Source organism: Muscardinus avellanarius (assembly GCF_963383645.1).
Source record: "Muscardinus avellanarius genome assembly, chromosome: 10".
Taxonomy (NCBI): domain Eukaryota; kingdom Metazoa; phylum Chordata; class Mammalia; order Rodentia; family Gliridae; genus Muscardinus; species Muscardinus avellanarius.
The window spans coordinates 46,457,969-46,482,066 of record NC_137796.1 but is presented as its reverse complement, the minus strand read 5'-3'; the positions used below and the strand labels follow the sequence as shown (position 1 = coordinate 46,482,066).

The 24,098-nt window shown below is 44.9% G+C and overlaps 1 protein-coding gene and 1 pseudogene across 2 annotated transcripts in view; one reads left to right on the top strand and one right to left on the bottom strand.

Moving 5' to 3' along the window:
* Positions 1-10,588: 10,588 nt before the first annotated feature.
* GARRE1 (granule associated Rac and RHOG effector 1) overlaps positions 10,589-24,098 on the bottom strand; it is a gene marked incomplete at both ends in the record, with an annotated part of 76,810 nt that continues 63,300 nt past the window's right edge. The window contains 4 exons of the mRNA XM_080704389.1: positions 10,589-10,897; positions 12,926-13,004; positions 17,205-17,342; positions 22,805-22,970. Coding sequence (XP_080560515.1) covers positions 10,589-10,897; positions 12,926-13,004; positions 17,205-17,342; positions 22,805-22,970 — 692 coding nt within the window. The remainder of the gene's footprint in view (positions 10,898-12,925; positions 13,005-17,204; positions 17,343-22,804; positions 22,971-24,098) is intronic.
* Positions 18,062-18,811, top strand: LOC308268954 (ras-related protein Rab-5A-like; annotated as a pseudogene). Its single transcript has 2 exons — positions 18,062-18,253; positions 18,358-18,811. The product of its transcript is annotated as a ras-related protein Rab-5A-like (transcript).

Genomic DNA, 24,098 nt, shown 5'->3' with positions numbered 1-24,098 from the left:
CCAAGCCCTGGGATTACAGGCATGCATCACCAAACTTGGCTAGCAGCTAACCCTAACCCTAACTCCCTGCATATATAGTGGGGAAATGTGGAATAGTTGAAGCTGCAGGGAGTTAGGGTTAGGGTTATATATATAGTGGTGTGGTGGTATATGCCTGTAATCCCCGCATTTGGGAGGCTGAGACCGGATGATCGCAGTTCGTAGACAGCCTCAGCTACTTAGTGAGGCCCTCCGCAACTTAGTAAGACCCTGGTTCAAAAAAAAAAAAAAATAGTGCAAGGGGTGTAGCTCGGAGGTCAAATGCCCCTGGGTTCCATCCTCAGACCCGCGGGGGGTGGGGGGGGGAAGTAGAGCAAAGGGAAATCTGTATTAATCAAAAGCCACCAACAGGCCACTGGCATGGCTCCTGGGAGCTCTTTGCAAATTCTCTCCCACATCACCCTGGTGGCAGCCCTATGAGAGATGTCATGTTATCCTCCTCCATTTAACAGGTTAAGAAACTTGAAAAGAGGCCGGGTGTGGTGGCACAAGCTTGTAATCCCTGCACTTGGGAGGTAGAGACAGGAGGATTGCGCTGGTTCGGAGCCAGCCTTGCTGGTTTAAGAGATCCTGTTTCCAAATAAAAAAATGTAAAAAATAGGTCTGGGAGTGTAGCCTGGAGATAATAAGGCTTCCAGGAACCCCAGTACCGCAAAAAAAAAAAGAAAGAAAGAAAAAGAAACTTAAAAAGAGCTACTTTGCACTTTGCATTTAGGTAGAGAATTGTATTACAATCCTAACCTCAGCTGGGCGTGGTGGCACAAGTTTGTAATTCCAGTGATGTAGGATAGAAGAAATAAGTAGGTAGAAAGTGTTACGGTTTGAGAATATGTTCCGGTTTGGGAAACTGTCCCCGGGGACCCCTGTTAGGGTCCTGGACACAATTTCCCTCAAACCACAACAAAACACAAAAACAAACAGAAAAACCGTGGGTTCTTGTCCTGAGCTAAGGATAAATACACATTAGCTCAGACTCTTGCTGAAGATTTAAAGAGATTTATTAAAAAGAAATACTGAAGACAGTTACAGCCTCATGTTACCGGGTAACAGGAGGCGGTGGTTCGAACAAATTCACCAAAAATCCCTGCATGCCCAGTGTTCTTATTCCGACCAAGTCCGTGGCAGGTCCTAACCCAAGTATTCTGTCTCCAACCCAGTCAGATCTGCCCCTTCTGGGGCAGAGGGAGGCAGCTCTGTCTCAGGCACAGACCTCCACACCTTTTATTACACTACAAAATGTGTTAAATTGCTTCTCTGGAGTCTGGGATTTCCTCCCATCCTTGAGGAACTCTGCCTCTCTTTAGAAATGTAAAAAGACCCTAGGCTTCTTCTATTCTTTTGCTAATTATCCATGGAGAAATCTGCCAGCCCTCTTCTCACAACTCCTGGCTTTCTTCACTATGAAAATTATATTTTTAAAATTGGAAATCTTTCCCAATACTGGTACATTAATATATTTTGAAACCTCTTCCCGATTACTGGTACAGAAAGGAGACAGAAAGGATAACTGATCAGCCTCACAGCGACTGCATCTTCCCTGGTGGGAGTCTCCCTATGACCCTAACCCATCCCAGAGGACAAGTGTGCATGCATCCTTGGCTGGTTCCCCTTCTCTAGGCATCTGCCCAGGTTGCTGCCCTGTCCCTTTGAGATGCCCCTTTGGGTTGGGTCATTTCTACTTGTAAAAGTCTACTTTTGTTTTTCAGTATTAATACAGAGACCTAGTTAATATTCAGACAAAACTAGGATCAGAGAGACGGGAATTCTCTCTCTGCTTCCCCACATTCTTTGAAACTTTTTCCTAAGGCTGAAGAGCTAGGAAATTGCAGGCAGGACAGGGTGTGTGTGTGTGTGTGTGTGTGTGTGTGTGTGTGTGTGTATGTGTGTGTTCTACCTCCCAGCTATATCCCTGCCCAGCCCTTATTTATTTATTAAGGTATTGGGTATGTAAACCAGGAGCATTCTTACCTCTGAGTTATACCCCCAGCCCTATTTTTTATTTATTCTGAAACAGGGTCTCACTGGCTTGCTGAGTCCCTTTACTTTGCTGAAGTGACTGTGATCCTCCTGTCTGAGCCTCTCAAGTACTGGGATTATTGGCCTGTGCCATCATACTCAGCTGGTAATTTTATATTCTCAAACATGTTAAGCCTTACTGTTTTCTACTCCCATCACCACAATCACCACTTTATATTGTGCAAAGCACTGCAAACCAGAATATAGAATTCAGAAACACGGGGGTCCTGGGGGCAGAGGTCCTTGGGGGTCATGCTCTGGACCTGGGCCTACTGTGGAATCATGAATGATGCCCTTTGCAACTCGGTGAGACCCTGTTTCAAAATAAAGAATACAAAATAGGGCTGGGGGGTGTAGCTTGGAGGTAGAATGCCCCTGGATTCCATCCCCAGTATCGCAAAAGAAAAAAAGAAAAAAGAAAAAAAGAAGAAAGAAAAGAAAACCTGGCTAAGGAAGTTCAATAGATCCCAGATCCTGCTTCAGTGCAGGTCACCTTCACGTGCCTTCAACAAATGACCTGGCCTCTGTGCTCTCCTCCTGCCTGCCTGTTGCTCTGAAGGCTGTTTAAGGCTCCATCACTTCTCTGGCGCCACTGCTTAGAGAAAAGTGCTGTGGACCCGAGAGGCAAGAAAGCCAAGGGCTTCTTCGTGCGCTGTTCCGACAGCTCAAATGGAAGATGCTGAGTCACCGGGTACCGAGGGCTGTCCTGCCTCCCCGGGGCTGCAGAGCTCTGAGCGCAGGCTCGCACCATGGGGGCAGGGAACCCGGAGTGCGGGCTCAGGGATTGGTGTGGGAGGAGCGCGCCAGTGTCTGCGTGGGAGCTGGCACGTCTGAGTGGCCGGGGAGCAACCACTTTTGCGCATGTGTCGGCATTGGGTGGGGCTGGAGAGGCAAACGCCAGTGTCCGCACGTCTGGGATGGCCCCGGTGGCGCACACGGGCGCGCATGCTCCGGGCGGGGGCGGAGCCGGGCGTCAGCTCTCCGCCCCACTGGGGAGCACCCTGGCTGCTTGCGCTTTCACATGCAGTCTTCAGATTTTCCCTGCAAGGGCTTTAAAGTCTGGGAGTATAGTCCAGAGGTAGAAAGCCTCTGGGTTCCACCCCCAGTACTATCAAAAATAAAACAAAAACAACCTTCCGAGTAAAGCCGGGCGTGGTGGTCCACACTTGTAATCCTAGCATTTGGGAGGTTGAGACAGGAGACAGCCTCAGCTACTACTTAGTGAGACCCTTTGCAAATCAGTGAAACGCTGTTTCAAAATAAAATATAAAAAAATAGGGGTAGGGGTGTAGCTCGGAGGTAGAATGTCCCTGGATTCCACTCCCAATACCGCAAAAATAAATAAATAAACAAACTTCCCTACAGTAACAGGTGTGGTATCCATGGGAAGAGAAAATTTCAGTGGCCGAGCTACATGGCGGCTCCCAGTATTAATCCCTCCTGGAAGTCCTCTTACCGTTCCGGCAACTACGCATTTTCTTTCTTCTGCTTCCTCCCTCCCTCGAGATCCGAAACCCAGGGGCACTCTACTTCTGATATACAACCCCAGCCCTTTTTTTGTTGTTGTCAGTACTGGGGATGGAACCCAGGGGCATTCTACCTCCGAGCAACACCCCCACACCTATTTTTTATTCTTTATTTTGAATCAGGGTCTCACTGAGTTGCAAAGAGCCTAAGTAGCTGAGGATGTCTGAGAGCCAGGATAGAATCTTCCTGTCTCAGCTTCCCAAATGCTGTGATTACAAGTGTGCACTACCACACCCGACTCTACCTTTTTCTTTTTTTGGTGGTACTGGGGTTCCTGGAAACCCTTCTACCTCCGGGCTACACTCCCAGACCTATTTTTACATTTTATATTTGGAAACAGGGTCTCCTAAGCCAGCGCGCGTGGCTGGCTGCAAACCTGCGCGATCCTCCTGTCTCTGCCTCCCAAGCGCGGGGATTACAAGCGTGCGCCACCACGCCCAGCTCTACCTTTTTGTTTTAAACTATCAGCCTTAATGGGCGTGGTGAACCCGTGATCCTCCTATTTTAGGTTCCCAAGTACTGGCGTTACAGGCATATGCTACCATGCCAGACTGCATTATTCTTTTAATGATGTGAAGAGCCTTTTTAAGTCTAATTTTATTATTTTGTTCTGCATTAGAATTAGCAAATTCTGGATCTAGCAGCCCCTATCATTTGTCCCAAAATCCTTGGTGGTGATCCGGAGCATTATCCTGCAACCTGGACATGCATCTAGGAATGACTGCGCCTTGCTCTCGTGGACCCTTCTTTATTTGGGGAGGAGGTACTCCATGTTAAGACCAGGGGCATTCTACCTCTGAGCTACACCTTAGCCCTACTTTTTAATTAATTTTGGGATACTGGGGATGGAACCCAGGGACATTCTATCTCGAAGCTACACCCCCAACCCTATTTTATTTTTTTGTGGTACTGGGGCTGGAACCCAGAGGCTTTCTACCTCCTGGCTATACTCTAAGACCTATTTTATACTTTGTTTCAAAACAGGGTCTCACTAAGTTGCTGAGAGCCTCACTAAGTAGCTGAGGCTGGCTTTGAACCTGTGCCATCCAAGCGCAGGGATTACAAGTGTGTGCCACCATGCCTGGCCCCAACCCTATTTTTATTCTTTGAGACAGGGTCTCATTGAGTTGCAAAGTGACTCATCAAGTGACTGAGGCTGTCTGCGAGCTGTGATCCTCCTGTCTCAGCCTCCCGAATGCTGGGATTACAAGTGTACACCACCACGCCTGGCTCCTCCTATTCCTTATTTTAAAAGTGTCTTGCTAAATTGCTGAGACTGGCCTCAAGCCTGCAGTCCTCCTTTCTCAGCCTCACAAGCACTGGGATTACAAATGTGCATTACCACATTCGGCTTCATGGAGCCTTCTAATGAGAGGAACAAATATACACACACACACTTGCTTCATGAAGCCTTCTAGTGGGAGGAACGAACACACACACACACACACACACACACACACACACACACACACTTGCGTGTACGTCCCACGGTGGCGCAAGAGTTATAATGAGAAACTGCCGGGTTGGAAGATAGACAGAGGTTACAAATAACAAACAGAGCCTTAAGTGGCCTTTGGAGCAACAGGCAGGTAGGATGGAGGCATAGCACTGTGGAGGGGAGAGGGATGTGCTCATGCGAAACACCAAAGCTGTAGAGGGAGAACAACATGTTGATGCATACCTGTAACCCCAGTGTTTTGGAGGCTGAGACAGGAGGTTCACAGGTTTGAAAACAGCTTCAGCAATTTAGACCCTGTTTCAAAACAAAATTGGCTGGGCATGGTGGCACACACTTGTAATCCCAGCATTTGGGAGGCAAAGACTGGAGGATTGCAATTCTCAGACAGCCTCACCTATTTAGTGAGGCCCTTCCCAAAGGCTGGGCGTGGTGGTGCACACTTGTAATCCCAGCGTTTGGGAGGCTGAGACAGGAGGATCACACAGGATCGAAGCCAGCGTCAGCTACTGAGTGAGGCTCTCAGCAACTTAGTGAGACCCTGTTTCCAAATAAAGTATAAAATAGGTCTTAGAGTATAGCCCGGAGGTAGAAAAGCCCCTGAGTTCCACTCCCAGTACAACAAACAAACAAACAAACTAAAGAATATTACCGGGGGGGGGGGGGGGGTGTAGCTCAGAGGTAGAATGCCCCTGGGTTCCATTCCCAGTACCGCAAAATAAATAAGTTAATTTAAATAAATAAAGGGCTGGGGAGACAGGCTTGATGGCGCATGCTTGTAATCCTAGTACTTGGGAGGCTGAGATAGGAGGATCGTAGGTTTGCTGCCAGCCTCAGCAACTTGTGAGGCCCTTTGCAACTTGACTCTCTTTCAAGATTAAGAATAAAAAATAGGGCTGGGAGTGTAGCTGGGAGATAAAATACTACTGGGTTCAACTCCCAGTAACAAGACAAAGCATGGTGTAATGTGAATGTGCTTGGAGAAACACTTATGGGCACGCTGACTGAGAGTAAAGGAAGAATCAAGAATGCTTTCACAGGGCGTGGTGGCGCAAGCTTGTAATCCCAGCATTCAGGAGGCTGAGGCCTGAGGATCACGGTCGCGGACAGCCTTAGCTACTTAGTGAGGCTCTCTGGAACTTAGTGAGACCTCTTTCAAAACGAAGAATAAAAAATAGGGCAGGGGCTGTAACTCCGAAGTCGAATGCCCCTGGGTTCCACCCCCAGACTCGCAAAAAAAAAAAAAAAAAAAAAAAGAAGTTTTCTAAACTGGGTGTAGTGACACACACTTGTAATCCCAGAATTCAGGAGGCTGAGAGAGAAGGAGCGTGGTTCGTAGACAGCCTCAGCTATTTAGTGAGGCCCTTTGTAACTTGGTGAGACCCTATTTCAAAATAAAGAATAAAAAATAATGCTGAGTATGTCGCTCAGAGGTAGAATGCCCCTGGGTTCTATCTCTTGTACTGCCCCCCCCCAAAAAAAAAGATTGTCTTCTAGGATTTACACCTGAGCTGTAGAGTGGGTGGTTAATGGTGCTCTTTCCAAGGATAGAAAAGACTGAGTTTCAGGGCAGGGCCTGCATTTTATTTCAGCCCTAACTCCTAATAAGGAAGGGCCTGCTTTTGCGCTTTTTTTTGTTTGTTTGTTTGTTTGTTTGAGGTACTGAGGATGGTACCTAGGGGTATTCTACCTCCGAGCTACACCTCCAGCCCTATTTTTCAGTCTTTTATTTTTGAAACAGGGTCTCACTGAGTTGCAAAGGGCCTAAGTAGCTGAGGCTGCCCGCGAACCTCGATCCTCCTCCCTCAGCCTCCAGAATGCTGGGATTACAAGCGTGGGCCATCATGCCCGGCTTGCTTTTGTGATTTGTCATGCTTTTAGATAGGACATTCCCAAAAACAGTCCTTCCTTGCCACAGAGGCCTATACCTCCAGCACAGGCCACATCCAGTTTCTTCTCAGACAAATAGCGGTCTGAGCCTAGTCATATTATCCCTATGGAATAAGTCTGTCTTACTTCCAGGAGTCTGTCCCTGGAGGTTCCTTGGACTCCTCCGGTAAATATGGTTAGGAGACAGAAAGTCATGGTGTCTATGAATATGACTTTTTGGCAACTGAGGAGCTGACCATCAGAAAAAGTGGGGTCTTTTTGTTGTTTGGGTACTGGGAGGGAAATTGAACCCTGGCACATTCTAACTCAAACTACATTCTACCCTTTTTTATTCTCTTATTTTGAAATAGGGTCTAAAATGCTGAGGCTGGCTGCAAACCTGCAATCCTCTTGTCTTGGCCTCTCAAGTAGTAAGATTACAAGCATGCACCACTATACCTGGTTTAAATTTTTTTTTTTGAGACAAGTCTTGCTAAGTTATTGTAGCTGGGCTTGAACTTGCAATCCTCCTGACTCTCAGCCTTCCAAGTGGCATTTGCCACTGTGCACAGCTATTTATTTTAGCAGTAGGGGCATTCCATCTATAAGCTACATCCCCAGCCATATATATATATTTTTTATTATATATTATTATATATTTTATTATATATAAATATATAAATATATACATTTTTATATAAATATAAATATATATATATTTTTTGCAGGTCTGGGAATGGAACCCAGGGGCACTTAACCTCCGAGCTACAGCCCCTGCCCTATTTTTTATTCTTTATTTTGAAACCGGGTCTCATTGAGTTGCAGAGGGCCTCACTAAGTAGCTGAGGCTGTCCGCGAACTGCAACCCTCCGGTCTCGGCCTCCCGAATGCTGGGATTACAAGTGTGCGCCATCATGCCTGGTCCCAGCCCTATTTTTTATTCTTTATTTTAAAACAGGGTCTCACTAAATTGTGGAGTGCCTCACTAGGTAGCTGAGGCTGGCCTCGAACCTGTGATCCTCCCTGTCTTAGACTCCCAAGTATTGGGATTACAAGTGTGGGCCACCACGCCCAACATCTATTATGTGCTACCCCAGCCCTATTTTATTTTATTTTATTTTTAAGCAGTCTCATTGGGTTGATGAAGAGTCTCATCTACTTGCTGAGGCTGATCCTCCTGTCTCAGCCTCCCAAATATGCGAATTACAAACATGCACCATCACACCTGGCTCCTATTTTATTTTGAAACAGGGTCTCATTAGGTTGATGAGAGTCTTACTACTTGCTGAGGCTGTCCTTGAACCTGCAATCCTCCTGTCTCAGCCTCCCAAGTAGTGGGAATACAGGTGTATGCCACCATACCTGGCCCTAGGCAGTGCTTCTTGCATGATGTCTACTGTACTTCATTTTAAATAAAGATTCAGAGTATTATTAAATGTATATTTTTAATAAAGCCAATAGTTATTTTACTTATAGGAGCTTTAAAAGTAAGATACAAAATGCAGAGTTCCAGTTTGGAAGCATTTTAACTATTCAACCAATGTCCTGCTGATGTCCGAGCAAGGCAGCCATGCCCGGCCATGCAAAGGACACACATACTCACGCACACACACACACATGCGCTTTGGCAAGGCCCCTCTGCCAAGCGCAGCACCTGGAATTACCAGTGTTCAGAGCAGGGTGGTGCTGGGAACATAGCACCTACACAGAGACTACACAGACAGCTTCACACAGTCTCACAGCCCATGGAGATGCAATTACAAAATGTCTTCCTTAGTACAGAAAAACAAACTGGAGAGTGACATCTTAGCGATGTCACTGTGCTGGGGCATCAAGGACAGACCACTGTCCAGGGTGAGGTCTTTAGGGAGGCACTATTAAAACAAGAATACTTCAATAGAATAGAATTTGAAATACAGTGCACCGTGGACACATTACTGAAGGAAATAGAAAACTACCTTACAAGTAAAACAGTCACAAAGAACTTTTAACAGAGATTAGTATGCACACTGTGACAGCTAACACAGACAAGAGCCACACAGGGTTGGTGCAAAGCACGTGCCTGAAAAACTGTATGTACAACAGAGTTGTCTGTAAACATGGTGAGGCGAATGTTCAGAACCCATGGTGAGAGGGTCACAAGTGCAGGCAGCAGCGGCATCCCCACACAGCACAAGGGACAACCCTCAAGGCCTGGAGACACCCGACGACACAGTACTAGAAATTCAGGTGGCTGGGCTCAGACACCCTAAGGGTCCTCTGAAATGTGTGTGTGTATGTGTGGTGTGTGTACATACATACATATATATATTTTGGTATTTTTAAATATAGATTTACTTGGATCTGTAGAAAAATGAGAACATAAATGTGTTATTACAATCTTTGCTGGAAAAGTTTATATGGAGCTTGAAAGAATAAACCATTTATTAGTAGTTAACATATATTAAAATGGTTTAATGATTTAAGAAAATATAAAAAAAATATTAATACTGTCAAACTTTCATACCAGAAAATATCATGGATTTTTCTCAATTAGACTTTTTCAAAGATGAGATATGAAAAATTTAAATAAGTTTTATATAAAGAACTTTCTGCAACCTCAATTAATATACAGTGGGATGTCTATTCTATATAGATATATTTATTATTATTTTTCAATTTAAGCACCATTCAATTCTTCTGGATCCATTCTGGCTGGAAAATATCCCTAACTCCATAGTATGTAATCTGTATAATGGCACATGTTAACTGAAAATGAGGTGAGTTTTTTCAAAGGAAAGACTTTAATTCTTATCTACATCTTAACTGGTTTGTCTCTGAGCAAGCTCACAAGTGTTACTGTTTCTAGTGCAGGTGTCTGTGCAGCCCTTTGACCAGTTCCTAACTCAGGACTGTGTTGAAGCCTCTAGCCATGTGGAAGGGTCTGAGGACACCAAGGTGCAGCTCTACTCTGCACAAGGACAGCAACCAGCTGGCTCATCTCCACACAGTCAGGAATATACCTCCAACATCAGTTGTACAATTCTGCTTTTGTAAATCTGGCAAAGGCTGCACACCTGGATACTCCTGGGGTGGAAGGACTATTCACCCACAGAAAATCCAGATGTTTCTGATCATAAATATTCTATCCTTCCCCATTTTGTGTAAGCTTAAATAAAGATAGTGTTGAGCAAATCTCCAGCCAGCATATCTGTTATCTTAAATATTCAATGAGTTTTAGGCAGGAGATGTTTTTAACTAAAAACCTACAATGAAATAGCTATAAAATCAGTGATTGGTGTCATCACTGCTTAATGTGTTAAAGAGGGAGAATAACAAGATTTCATAAGAATGGTCAGTTTTGCTCTCAGCTGTCAGATGTTTTCACAACACAGAGCAAGATTAACTTAGAACTGTGTTAAGAGTGTGGCCTCTGGCCACCTGCATCAGAATCACCTGAGGTGGTTATTAAAACATGCAAATCATCTGGCAACCCCTTGAGTGTCAGAAATCTCCACCTTCAGCTGGTTCTCCAGGGGTCTGCTACCTTCAAAGTTTGAGAAACAAGGTTTGAAAGGCTTGGAGCTGCCAAAGGAACCCTCCCTGGGAAAGGGGTGCACTGGTCCTCTTGGGGGTTGTGTCAGTAAGCCCTGGGTGAGGATACTCACCCTGACAGCTCTGGGCAGGCAGGCCAGCCCTGGGTCAGTACTGGGGCAAGTAGGCTGGTCTGCGCTCAGCCTTCCCGGGGAAGGCCTTGAAGCCCTTGGGTGCTGCCTTGTGTGCTGGTGGGGGTGGAGGCTGCGGCGGGGTCTGCACGTAGCTGAAGGAGGTGGCACTGCAGTCACTGGTGGCAGCCCACACGGGGGACTGTAGCATCTGCATGGTGTCGTTCCACTGGTTGCCAGGGCTGGCGACTGCATAGAGTGGTGCACTTGGGCTGGGCAGTGTGCTGGACAGCGGGGAAGGGTGTTGCCAGGGCGCTTTGGGTGGCCACGTTTTGGTTTTATTATCCTGAGAAACAGAAGAAGGATCTTAATGACACTTCTGATGATTTGTCATTTTTTCCCACCTTCCCAGGTCTCTGGCCCTTCTTTCTACCTAGGAGGCAGGGTGAGAAGCCCCAGTCCAACCTTCAGCCTTGTCCAGTGGAACATCCTATAATGACAGCACTGCTGCTGTTTACCTGAACTATCTGATATAGTAGCCACTAACTATATATGGCTAGAGCCACTGAGGGCCTCACTAAGTAGCTGAGACTGTCCATGAACTGCAATCCTCCAGTCTCCGCCTACTGAATCCTGGGATTATAAGCGTGAGCCACAGGGTTTCACTGAGTTTCAAAGGACCTCACTAAGTAGCTGAGGCTGTCTGCGAACCTCGATCCTCCTGTCTCAGCCTCCCAAATGCTGGGATTACAAGAGTATACTGCCATGCCTGGCCTTCATTTATACTTAATTAAAAGAAAAAAGCCCGGCCAGCCTGAGCTACTTAGTGAGGCCCTCCACAACTTAATAAGACCCTGTTTCAAAATAAAAAAAAGCCAGGCATATTGTGCACACTTGGAATCCCAGCAATTGGGAGGCTGAAACCAGAGGATTGCGGTTCGCAGACAGTTCTTTGCAACTCAGCGAGACCCTGTTTCAAAATAAAGAATAAAAAAAATAGGGTTGGGGTGTAGCTTGGAGGTAGAATGCCTCTGGGTTCCATTTCTATATGGCAAAAAAAAAAAAAGAATAAAAAATAGGGCTGAGGGTATAGCTTGGAGGTAGAATGCCTCTGGGTTCAATCCTCAGTAATACAAAAAAAGCGGGGGGGGGCGGTGGTTATGGTATTGGGGATTGAACCCAGGGGCATTCTACCTCTGAGTTACAGCTCAGCACTTTTTAAAAAATTTTTTTGTTTTGTTTTGTTTTGAAACAGGGTCTTGCTAAATTGCTGAGGCTGTTCTTCAACTTGTGATCCTCCTGGCTCAGCCTCCCAAGTACTGAGAATGACAAGCATGCACAACTATGCTTGGCCTATATTTAATTAATTTAAACAGCCACATGTGGTGAACGGCTATAATACTGGATAGTTTGGCCTTTGTATGTGGCTCTGAGCTATGAGATGGGTAATCATTTAGACAAAATCATAAGAAAAAAAAGTGAGCCAGGCGCGGTGGCGCACGCTTGTAATCCCAGCACTCGGGAGGCTGAGACCGGAGGATCGCGGTTCGCGGACAGCCTCAGCTACTTAGTGAGGCTGTCTGTAACTCAGTGAGACCCGGTTTCAAATTAAAAATAATAAAAAATAAGGCGAGGGATGTAGCTCGAAGGTCATATGCCCCTGGGTTCCATCCCCAGACCCGAAAAAAAAAAAAAAAAGTGATTCAACACAAAGAAACCCCTTATGACTTTGAGGGTCCCCCTTTTTTTCATTTGTGGTTATTGGGTGTTGAACCCAGAGGCATTCTACCTCTGAGCTAGCTATACCCCCAGCCCTTTATTTGATTTTTTTTGTTTTGAAACAGGGTCTCATTAGGTTGCTAAAAGTCTTATTATGTTGCTGAGGCTGTCCTCAAATCTGTGATCCTCTTGTCCCAGTCTCCAAATACTGGGATTACAGGTGTGTGCCACCATGCCTGGTTTTATTTTTTATTTTTAAACAGGGTTTCACTAAGTTGCTGAGGCTGGTCTCACACCTGTGCTCTTCCTGTCTCACCCTTCCAAGTGCCCTCCACATCTGGCTTGTGGCTCTCTTAAAACTAAATTTTTGGAGCTAAGCATGGTGGCACACGCTTGTAATCCTAGCATTTGGGAGGCTGAGACAGGAGGATTATGGTTCACAGCCAGCCTCAGCTACTTAGTGAGGCCCTTTGCAACTCAATGAGACCCTGTTTCAAAATAAAGAATAAAAATTAGGGCTGGGAGTATAACTTGGAGGTACAATGCCCCTGTGTTCCATCCCCTTTACCACACACACACATTAAAAAAAAAAAAAAAACCCACTAAATTTTTGGAACCTTATTCTTTGCCTTAACCATGAGCCAGTCTGCAGTACCTGGTTTATGTCTTCCACTGTAGTAAGAAGAGGTGGTGAGGGTAGCGTGCTGGTCTCCTGCTCTCCACTGCTGTGTTTCCTGAAAGAACCAAGAATCCGAGAGCATTACATGGTAATGTGCCTACAAATACAGCACAAGCAGGTGGGATGAGGTGGGGAAGGCAGGTATAAAATTGGACACTTTTTTTCAGGTGTGTGTGTGTGTGTGTGTGTGTGTGTGTGTGTGTGTTACTTAGTGGGTGTTGGGTTGAACCCAATTGGACACTTTTTTGAGGTGTGTTTGTGTGTGTTAGTGGGGGTTGGGTTGAACCCAGGGGCATTCTACCATTCTACCTCTGGGCTACATTCCCAGCCTTATTTTGATTTTTATTTTGAAACAAGGCCTCCATAAGTTGCTGAGGCTTGCCATAAATCTGAAATCCTCTTGACTCAACCTCCCAAATACTAGGTTAAAGGCATGTACCACTAAGCCTGGCTTTTTCAGCTGTTATCTAATTTCATCAGCTTTGCTTTTTGTTTATTTATTCAATAGATAGTGTTTACCATGCACTGGGACTATATATTATGTGGAACGTAAAAACTGGAGCTTACCCTTACCTGGCAGAGGAAATACCATGATCATAAAAACAGAAGCTCATTAATTTTACAACACTGAATGAAAACCGAGGATATAGCAGGATCAGAGTCTGTGCTCCTGCATGTATATGATATTCTCTGCAAAGCCGGGTGTGGTGGCGCACGCTTGTAATCCCAGCATTTGGGAAGCTGAGACCAGAGGATTGTGGTTCGTGGACAGCCTCAGCTACTAATAAGGGAGGCCCTCCGCAACTCAGTGAGACCCTGTTTCAAAATAAAGAATAAAAAAAATAGGGCAGGGGTGTAGTTCGGAGGCCAAATGCCTCTGGATTCCATCCCCAGACCCGCAAAAAAAAATCTGCAGAGGTGGTGCTAGAGAAGTCTTAAACCCTAACTCAGCTCCAAGCCACACCACCAGCAGGCCTCCATCTGCATTAACAGCACCCCTCAAACAGAAGCTCAAGCCCAGCACTTGCCTATCACCCTGGTTTCTCACTGTCACATACACTTCCCTGCTGATGCCCCATCAGTTACTTTGCACTTTGCTCATCAGAGGCCTCCCTAGCAACCTTTCTGAAAACAGAAATCTACCTGTCCCCTACTTTCTGCCCTCAAACCTGGCTTTATTTTTCTTTATAGCTCCTAAACCAACCTGTCACTTTTGGTGTGTGTGTGTGTGTGGTACTGGGGGTGGAACCCAGGGGCCCTTCTACCTCCGGGCTATATTCACAGACCTATTTTATACTTTATTTGGAAATAGGGTCTCACTAAGTTGCTGAGGGCCTAAGTAGCTGAGGCTGGCTTTGAACCTGTTCAATCCTCCTGTTTCAGCCTCCCATGTGCTGGGATTACAAGCGTGCACCACCATGCCCGGCTAACCTGTGACTTCCTACACTAGAATATAATTTCCATGAAGAAAGAAACAGACTGTTTTGTTTGATGCTATAACCAATCAATACCTAGTACACAATAGGTGCTAATGAATGAACCAAAAAAAAAAAAAAAACCCACAAACAAAAAACACTCTTTGTTTTTTGCAGTACTGGGGATTGAACACAGGAGCATTCAACCTCCGAGCTACACCCCCTGCCCTATTTTGTATTCTTTATTTTGAAGCAGGGTCTCACTAAGTTATGGAGGGTCTCTCTTAAGTAGCTGAGGCTGTCCACAAACCTCAATCCTCCAGTTTCAGCCTCCCAAATGCTGGGATTACAAGTGTGCAACACCACGCTCGTCTTCCTCACTATGTTTCTGAGGGTCCCACTAAGTTGCTGAAGCTGGGCCTCAAACCTGTGATCCTCCTGTTCAGACTCAAGTACTTTTTTAAAAACAGGAAAAGGGAGCTGGCGTGGTGGCACACACTTGTAATCCCAGTAGTTGGAAGGCTGAGACAGGAAGATTTCAGGTTTGCAGCCAGACTCAGAATCCCCAGAGCTTAGTGAGACCCTATTTCAAAATAAAGAATAAAAAATAGGGCTGGGGGTATAGCTCAGAGGTAGAATGCCCCTGCATTCAATCCCCACTGTTGCAAAATAAATACATAGCTAGGTGTGGTGACGCATGCTTGTAAGCCCAGCATCCGGGAGGCTGAGACTGGAGGATTGTGGTTTGCAGACAGCCTCAGCTACTTAGGGCCCTATGCAACTCAGTGAGACCTGGTTTCAAAATAAAGAATAAAAAATAGGGCAGGGGGTATAGCTCGGAGGTCAAACGCCACTGGGTTCCATCTCCAGACCCGTAAATAAATAAATACATAAATAAATAAATATTAATAAATAAATAGCAGGAAGAGGGTTAAAGAGATGACTAAATCAAAATGAGTTATTAAGCTATGCCTTAATCCATCAAGACTTATAAGAAGAAAAAATTAAGACACAGATACACTGGTGATGACAGATCATGTGATGCTAGAGGGAAAAGATGGCCACCAATTCCCTTCTATGGTGAGATGGGGCTTTTAAGCACTACCTTAGGAAAGGAGTCTCAGAAGAAACCAACCCTGCCAACATTATCTTATTCCTAGCTTCCAGAACTGTAAGAAAGTAAAATTTTGTTTAACCACCTAGTCATTATGGCAGACTTTCCTAGCAAATGAATACAGTGATAGAATTAAATAAGAGAATACATGTAAAGAACAGGGGCTGGCATACAGAAAGCACCCTAACTTGTGTTTGTGATCACGACCATCACCACCGTTTTACTATTCTGTGTGTCCTTACCATCTTCATCTATCTATTCCCCACTGCTTATCCACCAAAGCTTGGTGCCTCATGTAGGAACCCTGTAACTGATCTTCCCATTCCATTCCACAGCATGACTCCTCCTTCCCCAGGGGATCTGCATGCTCTACAATTCTGCCCATGCCCTTAGTTTGCTACTTCTGGATTTTACATCCTTGTACCCACTGCAGTCTCTCCATATTTTCCAGCCAAACTTACCACTTATTTCAGGGCCCACTTGAATTTTTACAGCTATTTTTGAAATCTTCTAAGAGCTGACATGCTATGCCAATATTTTCTTTTGAACTATAAGTACCATTCAGAAGTGACTGTATCCAATACTACATCTAACAAGCTGAAGGTCAAAGGGGGCCAGCCCCTCACTTGGAACTGTGGAGCCTATTAGTGAGTCTAGATTACAATTTGGTTGTTCTGGCCCTCCTCCTCCTCTCACAGAAAGGGCTACCTTCTGTGGAGCATAGGCCAGCACTGACATCTAGACCCTGTCTCTTAAATCCTCACTTGCCCATCATATCAGTATTTTTGGCTATCATGAGACTGTTCTGTTAGCAAAACTCAGCCCAATGTTTAGACATCCCACAAGCCTGTGTATTAGCTCCTCAGAGGCCTCTCAAGACCAGACCAGCTCTTCCTTGTGGAAAGTATCCTCTGAAGGTACTATCTTTGTGTGTGTGCATGTGCACGTGCATAGCACTAGAGATTGAATATAGGACCTTGCATATGCTAGGCAAGTGTTCTATCACTGAGCTCTACCCCTAGCCCTTGCTATTTTTTATGTGTGTGGTACTGGAGATTGAACTCAGGGCTGTTCTATGAGCTATACCCCCAGCCCTTTTTACTTTGAAACAGGGTCTTGCTGGTTTCTGAGGCTGGTCTCAAGCCTGAGATCTTTTTGTTTCATCCTCCCAAGTACTGAGGTGGTTACAGACATGCGCACCACCACACCTGGCTCTTATTTTTTATTTTGAGACAGGATCTCATTATGTTCCTAAGACTGGCCTTGAACTTGTGATCCTCCTGCCTTAGTTTCCTGAATAGTTGGGTTTATAGGTGCTTGCCACTATGCCTCGCTCTGAAAATATTCTTTCTAGGCCTTCTACCAGTTAATGCTAGAAGGGCCCCTCTAGCACCTCTCTCAGAAAGACTGGCAGCAATGGGGTTCCTGACTTTCCCAGAGGAACAAGCTTCTCGCCCTTCTCAGCTTAGAAATGTCTTCATACCAGCTGGGTGTGGAGGCTCATGCTTTTAATTCCAGCATTTGGGAGGCTAAAACTGGAGAACTGGGGTTCCTGGACAGCCTCAGCTACTTAGAGGCCCTCTGTAACTTAGTGAGACCCTGTTTAAAAAAATAAAGAATGAAAATAGGGCAGGGGCTGTAGCTTGGAGGTTGAATGCCCTGGGTTCCATCCCCAGACCCGCAAAAAAAAAAAAAAAAAAAAGAAATATCAATATCAATATCATACCTTCTCTGCTTGACAGCAGCAACGAGGTCTGGCCCTGAAAACATGGAGAACAAGCTATCCCCGTTGGCTGAAGATGCTTCATCACTGGAGCTGGCTGAGTCTCCCTGAGCACCTGACCAGCCGCTGTGCAGGCCATCCCTGAAAGCCAGAAAGAGAAGTTAGTCCCTGGCCTCCTACATCCCCATGCTGGACACTCACTGGACAGCCCTGAGGACAGTCCTTCCCTCCCTCCATGCCATAAAAGGACAGTCCTTACCCTGTACTCATCTCATAACCAAAGAGTGTGACCTCTTGTCTCTCCCTTCTAAAAACTTGAATATTCTTCCTTCCCCTTATTTCAAAAGTAATACAGGAGGTAGAAAGAGAGCCCAGCAGGGGCAGCACCACAGCTTGGGCTCTCCACTGTCCAGTGTGAGCAGAGTGGCACGAAGAGGAGACGCTGCCCCAGCCATAGCCTCATCCGTCCGCCGGGCCACGCCTGGGACTGGCTGCCAGGAAGCTGTGGCACTGTGGATCTGCATGGTACCATCTCAGGGTTTTTTTTTTTTTTTTTTTTGGTGGTACTGGGGGTGGAACCCAGAGGCTTTCTACCTCCAGGCTATACTCCCAGACCTATTTTATATTTTATTTGGAAACAGGGTCTGGCTAAGTTGCTGAAAGCCTCACTAAGTAGCTGAGGCTGGCTTCGAATCTGTGATCCTCCTGTCTCAGCCTCCCAAGCGCGGGGATTACAAGCGTGCGCCACCACGCCCGGCTCAGGTTTTTTTTTTTTTACCTCCAGAAAGAAAAAAAAAATGACACCCTGCAACGTAGAAGACCATTTAGAAGTCTGAAAATAGGGACTTTCAAATTTGGACATGGCTAATCAAGGAGCAACAAGACCCAATGGGCCAAATACTGGAAATAAAATATGCCAGTTCAAACTAGTGCTTCTGGAAGAGTCTGCTGCTGGCAAATCAAGCCTAGTGCTTCATTTTGTGAAAGGCCAGTTTCATAAATTTCAAGAGAGTACAACTGGGGAAAACCAATTGCTAGTGCTTATGATAAAAGTGAGGAAAGAATGAAGAGGTCTAAGAAAGTGATGGTTCTTAGCCACAAAATAGATGCTTTGGGTAAATTAGTTTTGCAGATTGATCTGCTTTTCTAACCTTAAACTGTGTGTCGTGATGACACAACAGTAAAATTTGAAATATGGGATACAGCTGGTCAAGAATGATGCCACAGCCTAGCACCAATGTACTACAGAGGAGCACAAGCAGCCACAGTCGTACATGACATCACAAATGAGGAATCCTTTGCAAGAGACAAAAACTGGGTTAAAGAACTTCAAAGGCAGCAAGTCCTAAGACTGTAATAGCTTTTCAGGAAACAAGGCTGATCTAGCAAATCAAGGAGCGGTAGATTTCCAGGAAACACAGTCCTATGCAGATGACATCAGTTTAATATTCATGAAGACATCAGCTAAAATATCAATGAATGTAAATGAAATAATTACGGCAATAGCTAAAAAGTTGCCAAAGACTCAACCACAGAATCCAGGAGCAAATTCTGCTAGAGGAAGAGGAGTCGACTCTACTGAACCTACACAACCAACCAGGAGTCAGTGATAACTGACTAAACCTCTAGTTTGAACCAGCTGGAATATTCTGCTTCCTAAATGTTAATTACAGTGGAACTGGAGCATTTGCCTGGCTCAGTATGACTTCCAAAAAGAAGAGACTTATCATAGTTAAGTCAAGTTTCTAATACAGAATTAGTTGTGTGTGTGTGTGTGTGAGAGAGAGAGAGAGAGAGAGAGAGACAGACAGACAGACAGACAGACACACACGCACACACACACACACACACACACACACAGAGACAGACAGGGAGAGAGAGACAGGGAGAGACAGGGAGAGGAGAGAGAGAGAGACAGGGAGAGGAGAGAGAGAGAGAGAGAGAGAGAGAGAGAGAGAGAGAGAGGGAGAGGGAGAGGGAGAGGGAGAGGGAGAGGGAGAGGGAGAGGGAGAGGGAGAGGGAGAGGGAGAGGGAGAGGGAGAGGGAGAGGGAGAGGGAGAGGGAGAGGGAGAGGGAGAGGGAGAGGGAGAGGGAGAGGGAGAGAGAGAGAGAGAGAGAGAGAATATGAATGGTACTAGGGTTGGAACCCAGGGGCTTTTCTACCTTTGGGCTGTACTCCCAGACCTATTTTATGTTTTATTTGGAAACAGGGTCTCGCTAAGTTGCTGAGAGCTTCACTCAGTAGCTGAGGCTGGCTTTGAACGTGTACGATCCTCCTGTCTCAGCCTCCCAAGCACTGGGATTAGAAGCATGTGTCACCACTCCCGGCTTATTTTATGTGTTTTGAACCTAATTTTATTTTATTTTATTTTTTTGCAGTACTGGGAATGGAACTGAGGGGCACTCTACCTCTGAGCTATATCATCAGCCCTATTTTTAATTCTTTATTTTGAAACAAGGTCTCAGTAAGTTGCAGAGGGCCTAAATAGCTAAGGCTGGCCAAAAACCTGCGATCCTCCTGTCTCAGCCTCCCAAGTATTGGGATTACAAGGGTGTGCCACCATGCCCAGCTTAAACTTAATTTTTAATAACATACATGTGTCCCTCTGACTAACAGTGCAAACATTAGAAAGGGAAAATGAGAATTGCATGAAAACTTGTTTCATCGGAAAGTTAGAAGGAATGATTTCTTATCATCAGGGACAAGACAAATGACTTGATCCACAGTTAAACATCCAATTTCTCGATGAAAAGATTTGGAAATACTAATTTTGGGCTTTTGAAAAACATCTTTTGAAGGTGATTCTAAAGATATTTGTGCTTAACTGCAGCATTCAGACAAACAATAATTCTGTTATCTAAAACATAAATTCCACATTTTAATAATATATTAACAAAGCTGGGTGTGGTGGTGCACGCCTGTAATCCCAGCATTTGGGAGGCTGAGACAGGAGGATTGCGCACGTTCAAAGTCAGTCTCAGCTATTTAGTGAGGCTCTTTGCAACTCAGTGAGACCCTTTTTCAAATTAAGAATAAAAAAAAATAGGGCTGGGGGTGTCTCTCAGAGATAGAATGCCCCTGGATTCCATCCCCAGTACAGAAAACAACAACAACAACAACAACAACAACAAATTAAAAACACTAAAAATAGGTCTGGGAGTGTAGCTCAGAGGTACAATGCTCCTTGGTTCCATCCTCAATACCACCCCCCCCACATACACACACAAAGTCAAATACAACCATCTTATTTTAGGAATATAAAAACTATGATAAGTGCATTTTAATGAATAGCGTTCCCTTCATGTGAGCTCTTCAACAAAATGAAACAAACCAGCCAGGCATGGTGGGGCACGCCTGTAATTCCAGCATTTGGGAGGCTGAGACAGGAGGATCCTGGCTCGTGGACAGCCTTAACTACTTAGTGAGGCCCTCTGTAACTCAGTGAGACCCTGTTTTCAAAATAAAGAATAAAAAAATAGAACTAGGGGTAGAGCTCGGAGGTAGAATGCCCCTGGGATAGGTCTTGTTCTCTGAGGTTAGGCAAGGAGGGATTTTGTTCTCTTTGGACATAATATAGTTTATGCACTAACAATCATATACATTCAAACTTGATTATTATTTTTTTGTGTGTGATACTGCAGACGAAATCCAGGGGCATTCTACCTCCGAGCTACACCCCCAGCCCTATTTTTTATTCTTTATTTTGAAACAGGGTCTCACTGAGTTGCAATGGGCCTCACGAAGTAGCTAAGGCTGTCTGCGAACCACAATCCTCCTGTCTCAGCCTCCCAATGCTGGGATTACAGGCGTGCGCCACCACACCTGGCTAAACTTGATTATTTTAAATCTGAACTTCAGCTGTAGTATAAATAGGGTACTGCACTGCAGTCTCCATATATGTTTGTTATTTTTCTGTAATATTTAAGTTGCTCAAAAATATACAAAATGTACAGTTACATTTTGTTTGCTATTTTTCTGTAATATGTTTGTTAGTTTTCTATAATATTTAAGAGTTGCTTAAAGTATACAAAATGTACCGTCAAAACAGTTTATTTTTCTGTTTGAAACAAAGGGGCTTCAGTTCTTCCATGGCTAGAACCACAATGAACAACAATAATAAATAACCATAATAAGCAGCTGTAACATTAGTAACAATCTTGCAGCTTTGTTTTCAGTTATTTATTTATTTATTTATTTATTTGTGGTACTGGGGACGGAATCCAGGAGCATTCTGCCTCTGAGCTACACCCCCAGCCCTATTTTTTATTCTTTATTTTGGAACAGGATCTCACTGAGTTGCAAAGGGCCTCACGAAGTAGCTGAGGCTGGTCAAGAACCTGCAATCCTTCCTTTCTCAGCCTCCCACGTACTAGGATTCCAAGTGTGTGCCACCACAAAGTCCATTTTATTTTGATCAGTTCAGTATATTGCACTAATTATTTTCGGTCTTTTCATTATATGAAATTTACCATGTGTCAGAGATGATTTAATCTAGGTAAGTGTTGAACTGCAAGCAGAAAGTGTACATTTTACAGTAACTCAGAATTAGTAAAGCAGTTCACCAGTGTTTAGTTTTATATTGAGGTCCTCAGGCTGGAACAAAGTGGTATTAAAAATAAAAAATAATACATATTCATCACTTCCTTTTATTCCTCTCAGAAGCTTTATTTATTTATCTATTTATTTAGTGGTACTGGGGACAGAACCCAGGGGCTTTTCTACCTCCAGGCTACACTACCAGACCTAATTTACACTTTATTTGGAAACAAGGTCTCACTAAGTTGCTGAGAGCCTCACTAAGTAGCTGTGTCTGGCTTCGAACCTGTGCGATATTCCTGTATCTGCCTCCCAAGTGCTGGGATTACAAGCGTGTGCCACCACGCCTGGCAGAAGCTTCTTTTATTTAGGTATTTATTTATGTATTTATTTATTTAGGTGGTACTGGGGTTCCTGGAAACCCTTCTACCTCTGGGCTACACTCTCAGAACTATTTTTTAAATATTTTTATTTGGTAAAAGGGTCTCTTAAGCCAGCATGGCTGGCTTCGAACCTGCGCAATCCTCCTGTCTCTGCCTCCCAAGTGCGGGGATTACAGGTGTTCAACACCACACCAGGCCCCAGAAGTTTATTTTAAAACAGGGTATCAATGAGTTGCAAAGGGCCTCACTAAGTAGCCAAGGCTGTCCACGAATCACAATCCTCCTGTCTCAGCCTCCCAAATGCTAGGATTACAAGTGTGCACTACCATGCCCAGCTTTACTTTATATATATATATATATATATATTTTTTTTTTTTTTTTTGCGGTACTGGGGGTGGAACCCAGGGGGCTTTCTACCTCCAGGCTATACTCCCAGACCTATTTTTTAGACTTTATTTGGAAACGGTCTCACTATGTTCCGAGAGCCTCACTAAGTAGCTGAGGCTGGCTTCGAGCCTGTGTGATCCTCCTGTCTCAGCCTCCCAAGCGCGGGGATTACAAGCGTGCGCCACCACGCCCGGCACTTTATATATCTTTTAAAAAATGCATGTCTTCCTCTTCACAGAACCCATTTGAGACATTCAGATCTTAAATTTGGCTTCTCCACTGTAACCATTACTCACCCTTCTGTGAAGAACTCTGGGAAAGGCCAGGTCCGATGGGTATCATCCATGGGTGGCCAATTGCCTCGGGGGTTGCCTGGACGGCGACCATGTTGGGCTTGTCGCTTCTGTTGCATTGCCTGGCTCACTCCTGCCACATAGCGTGCAAACTCTGGGTCTGAGCCCACTGTGTGGAGACAAAGGAAAAAAAGGGGTTTGGGGCCAAATTGGCATCTTGATCCTCAACCTCTGAGGATGTGCTGCTCACACACACAATGAAAAGTACTGAGGAGCTGCTAGACTTATGCCACAGAGTTGGCTGTAGGCTGCAAGGTAAGATGGGGCTTTCTGTACATAGGTCTAAAGTTAGGGTATGGTATGTGTAGGGACTATCAGAAAGGATTAGAAACGTTAAATTTTGATTTTCCCATTACTAAATCTTATAAATAGTAGTTATTTTAAAATTTTCCAATATAGCCAGGCATGGTGGCATACACCTATAATTCCAGTACTTGAGAAACTGAGACAGGAGAATTGCGGTTTGAGGCCTGCCTCAGCAACTTACCAAGGCTGGCAGCAATTTAGCAAGACCCTGTTTCAAAGTATAAAAATAGCCGGGTGTGGTGGCGCACGCTTGTAATCCCAGCATTTGGGAGGCTGAGACCAGAGGATCGCAGTTCGCTGACAGCCTCAGCTACTAGTGAGGCCCTCTGCAACTCAGTGAGACCCAGTTTCAAAATAAAGAATAAAAAATAGAGCAGGGGGTATAGCTCAGATGTTGGATACCCCTGGGTTCCATTCCCAGACCCATGGGGGAAAAAAAATAAATAAAGAGGTGTCTAGAAACATACTGGATGGAGCTGAATAAAATGTGCAGGAGAGCCAGGCATGTTGGCACATGCTTGTAATCCCAGTACTTGGGAGGCTGAGACAGAAGGATCTGGGTTCCTGGCCAGTTTGGCTTCTTAAAGAGGCCCTCCAAACTTAGTGAGACCCTCTTTTAAAATAAAGAATAGAAAATTGGGCTGGAGGTATAGCTCAGAGGTAGAATGCCTGGGTTCAATCCCCAGCACCACACCAAAAACAAAACAAAACAAAACAAAACAAAACAAACAAACAAAAAAAAATATATGTATGTATGTATGTATGCATGCATGCATGCATGCATGCCTGGGAGTCTGGGAGTGTAGCCCGGAGGTTGAAGGGTTTCCAGGAACCCCAGTACCACCCAAAATAAATAAAATAAAATAAAAAATAAAAGGACTAAAAAAATAGGACTAGGCATGTAGCTCAGAGTTAGAATGCCCTGGGTTCT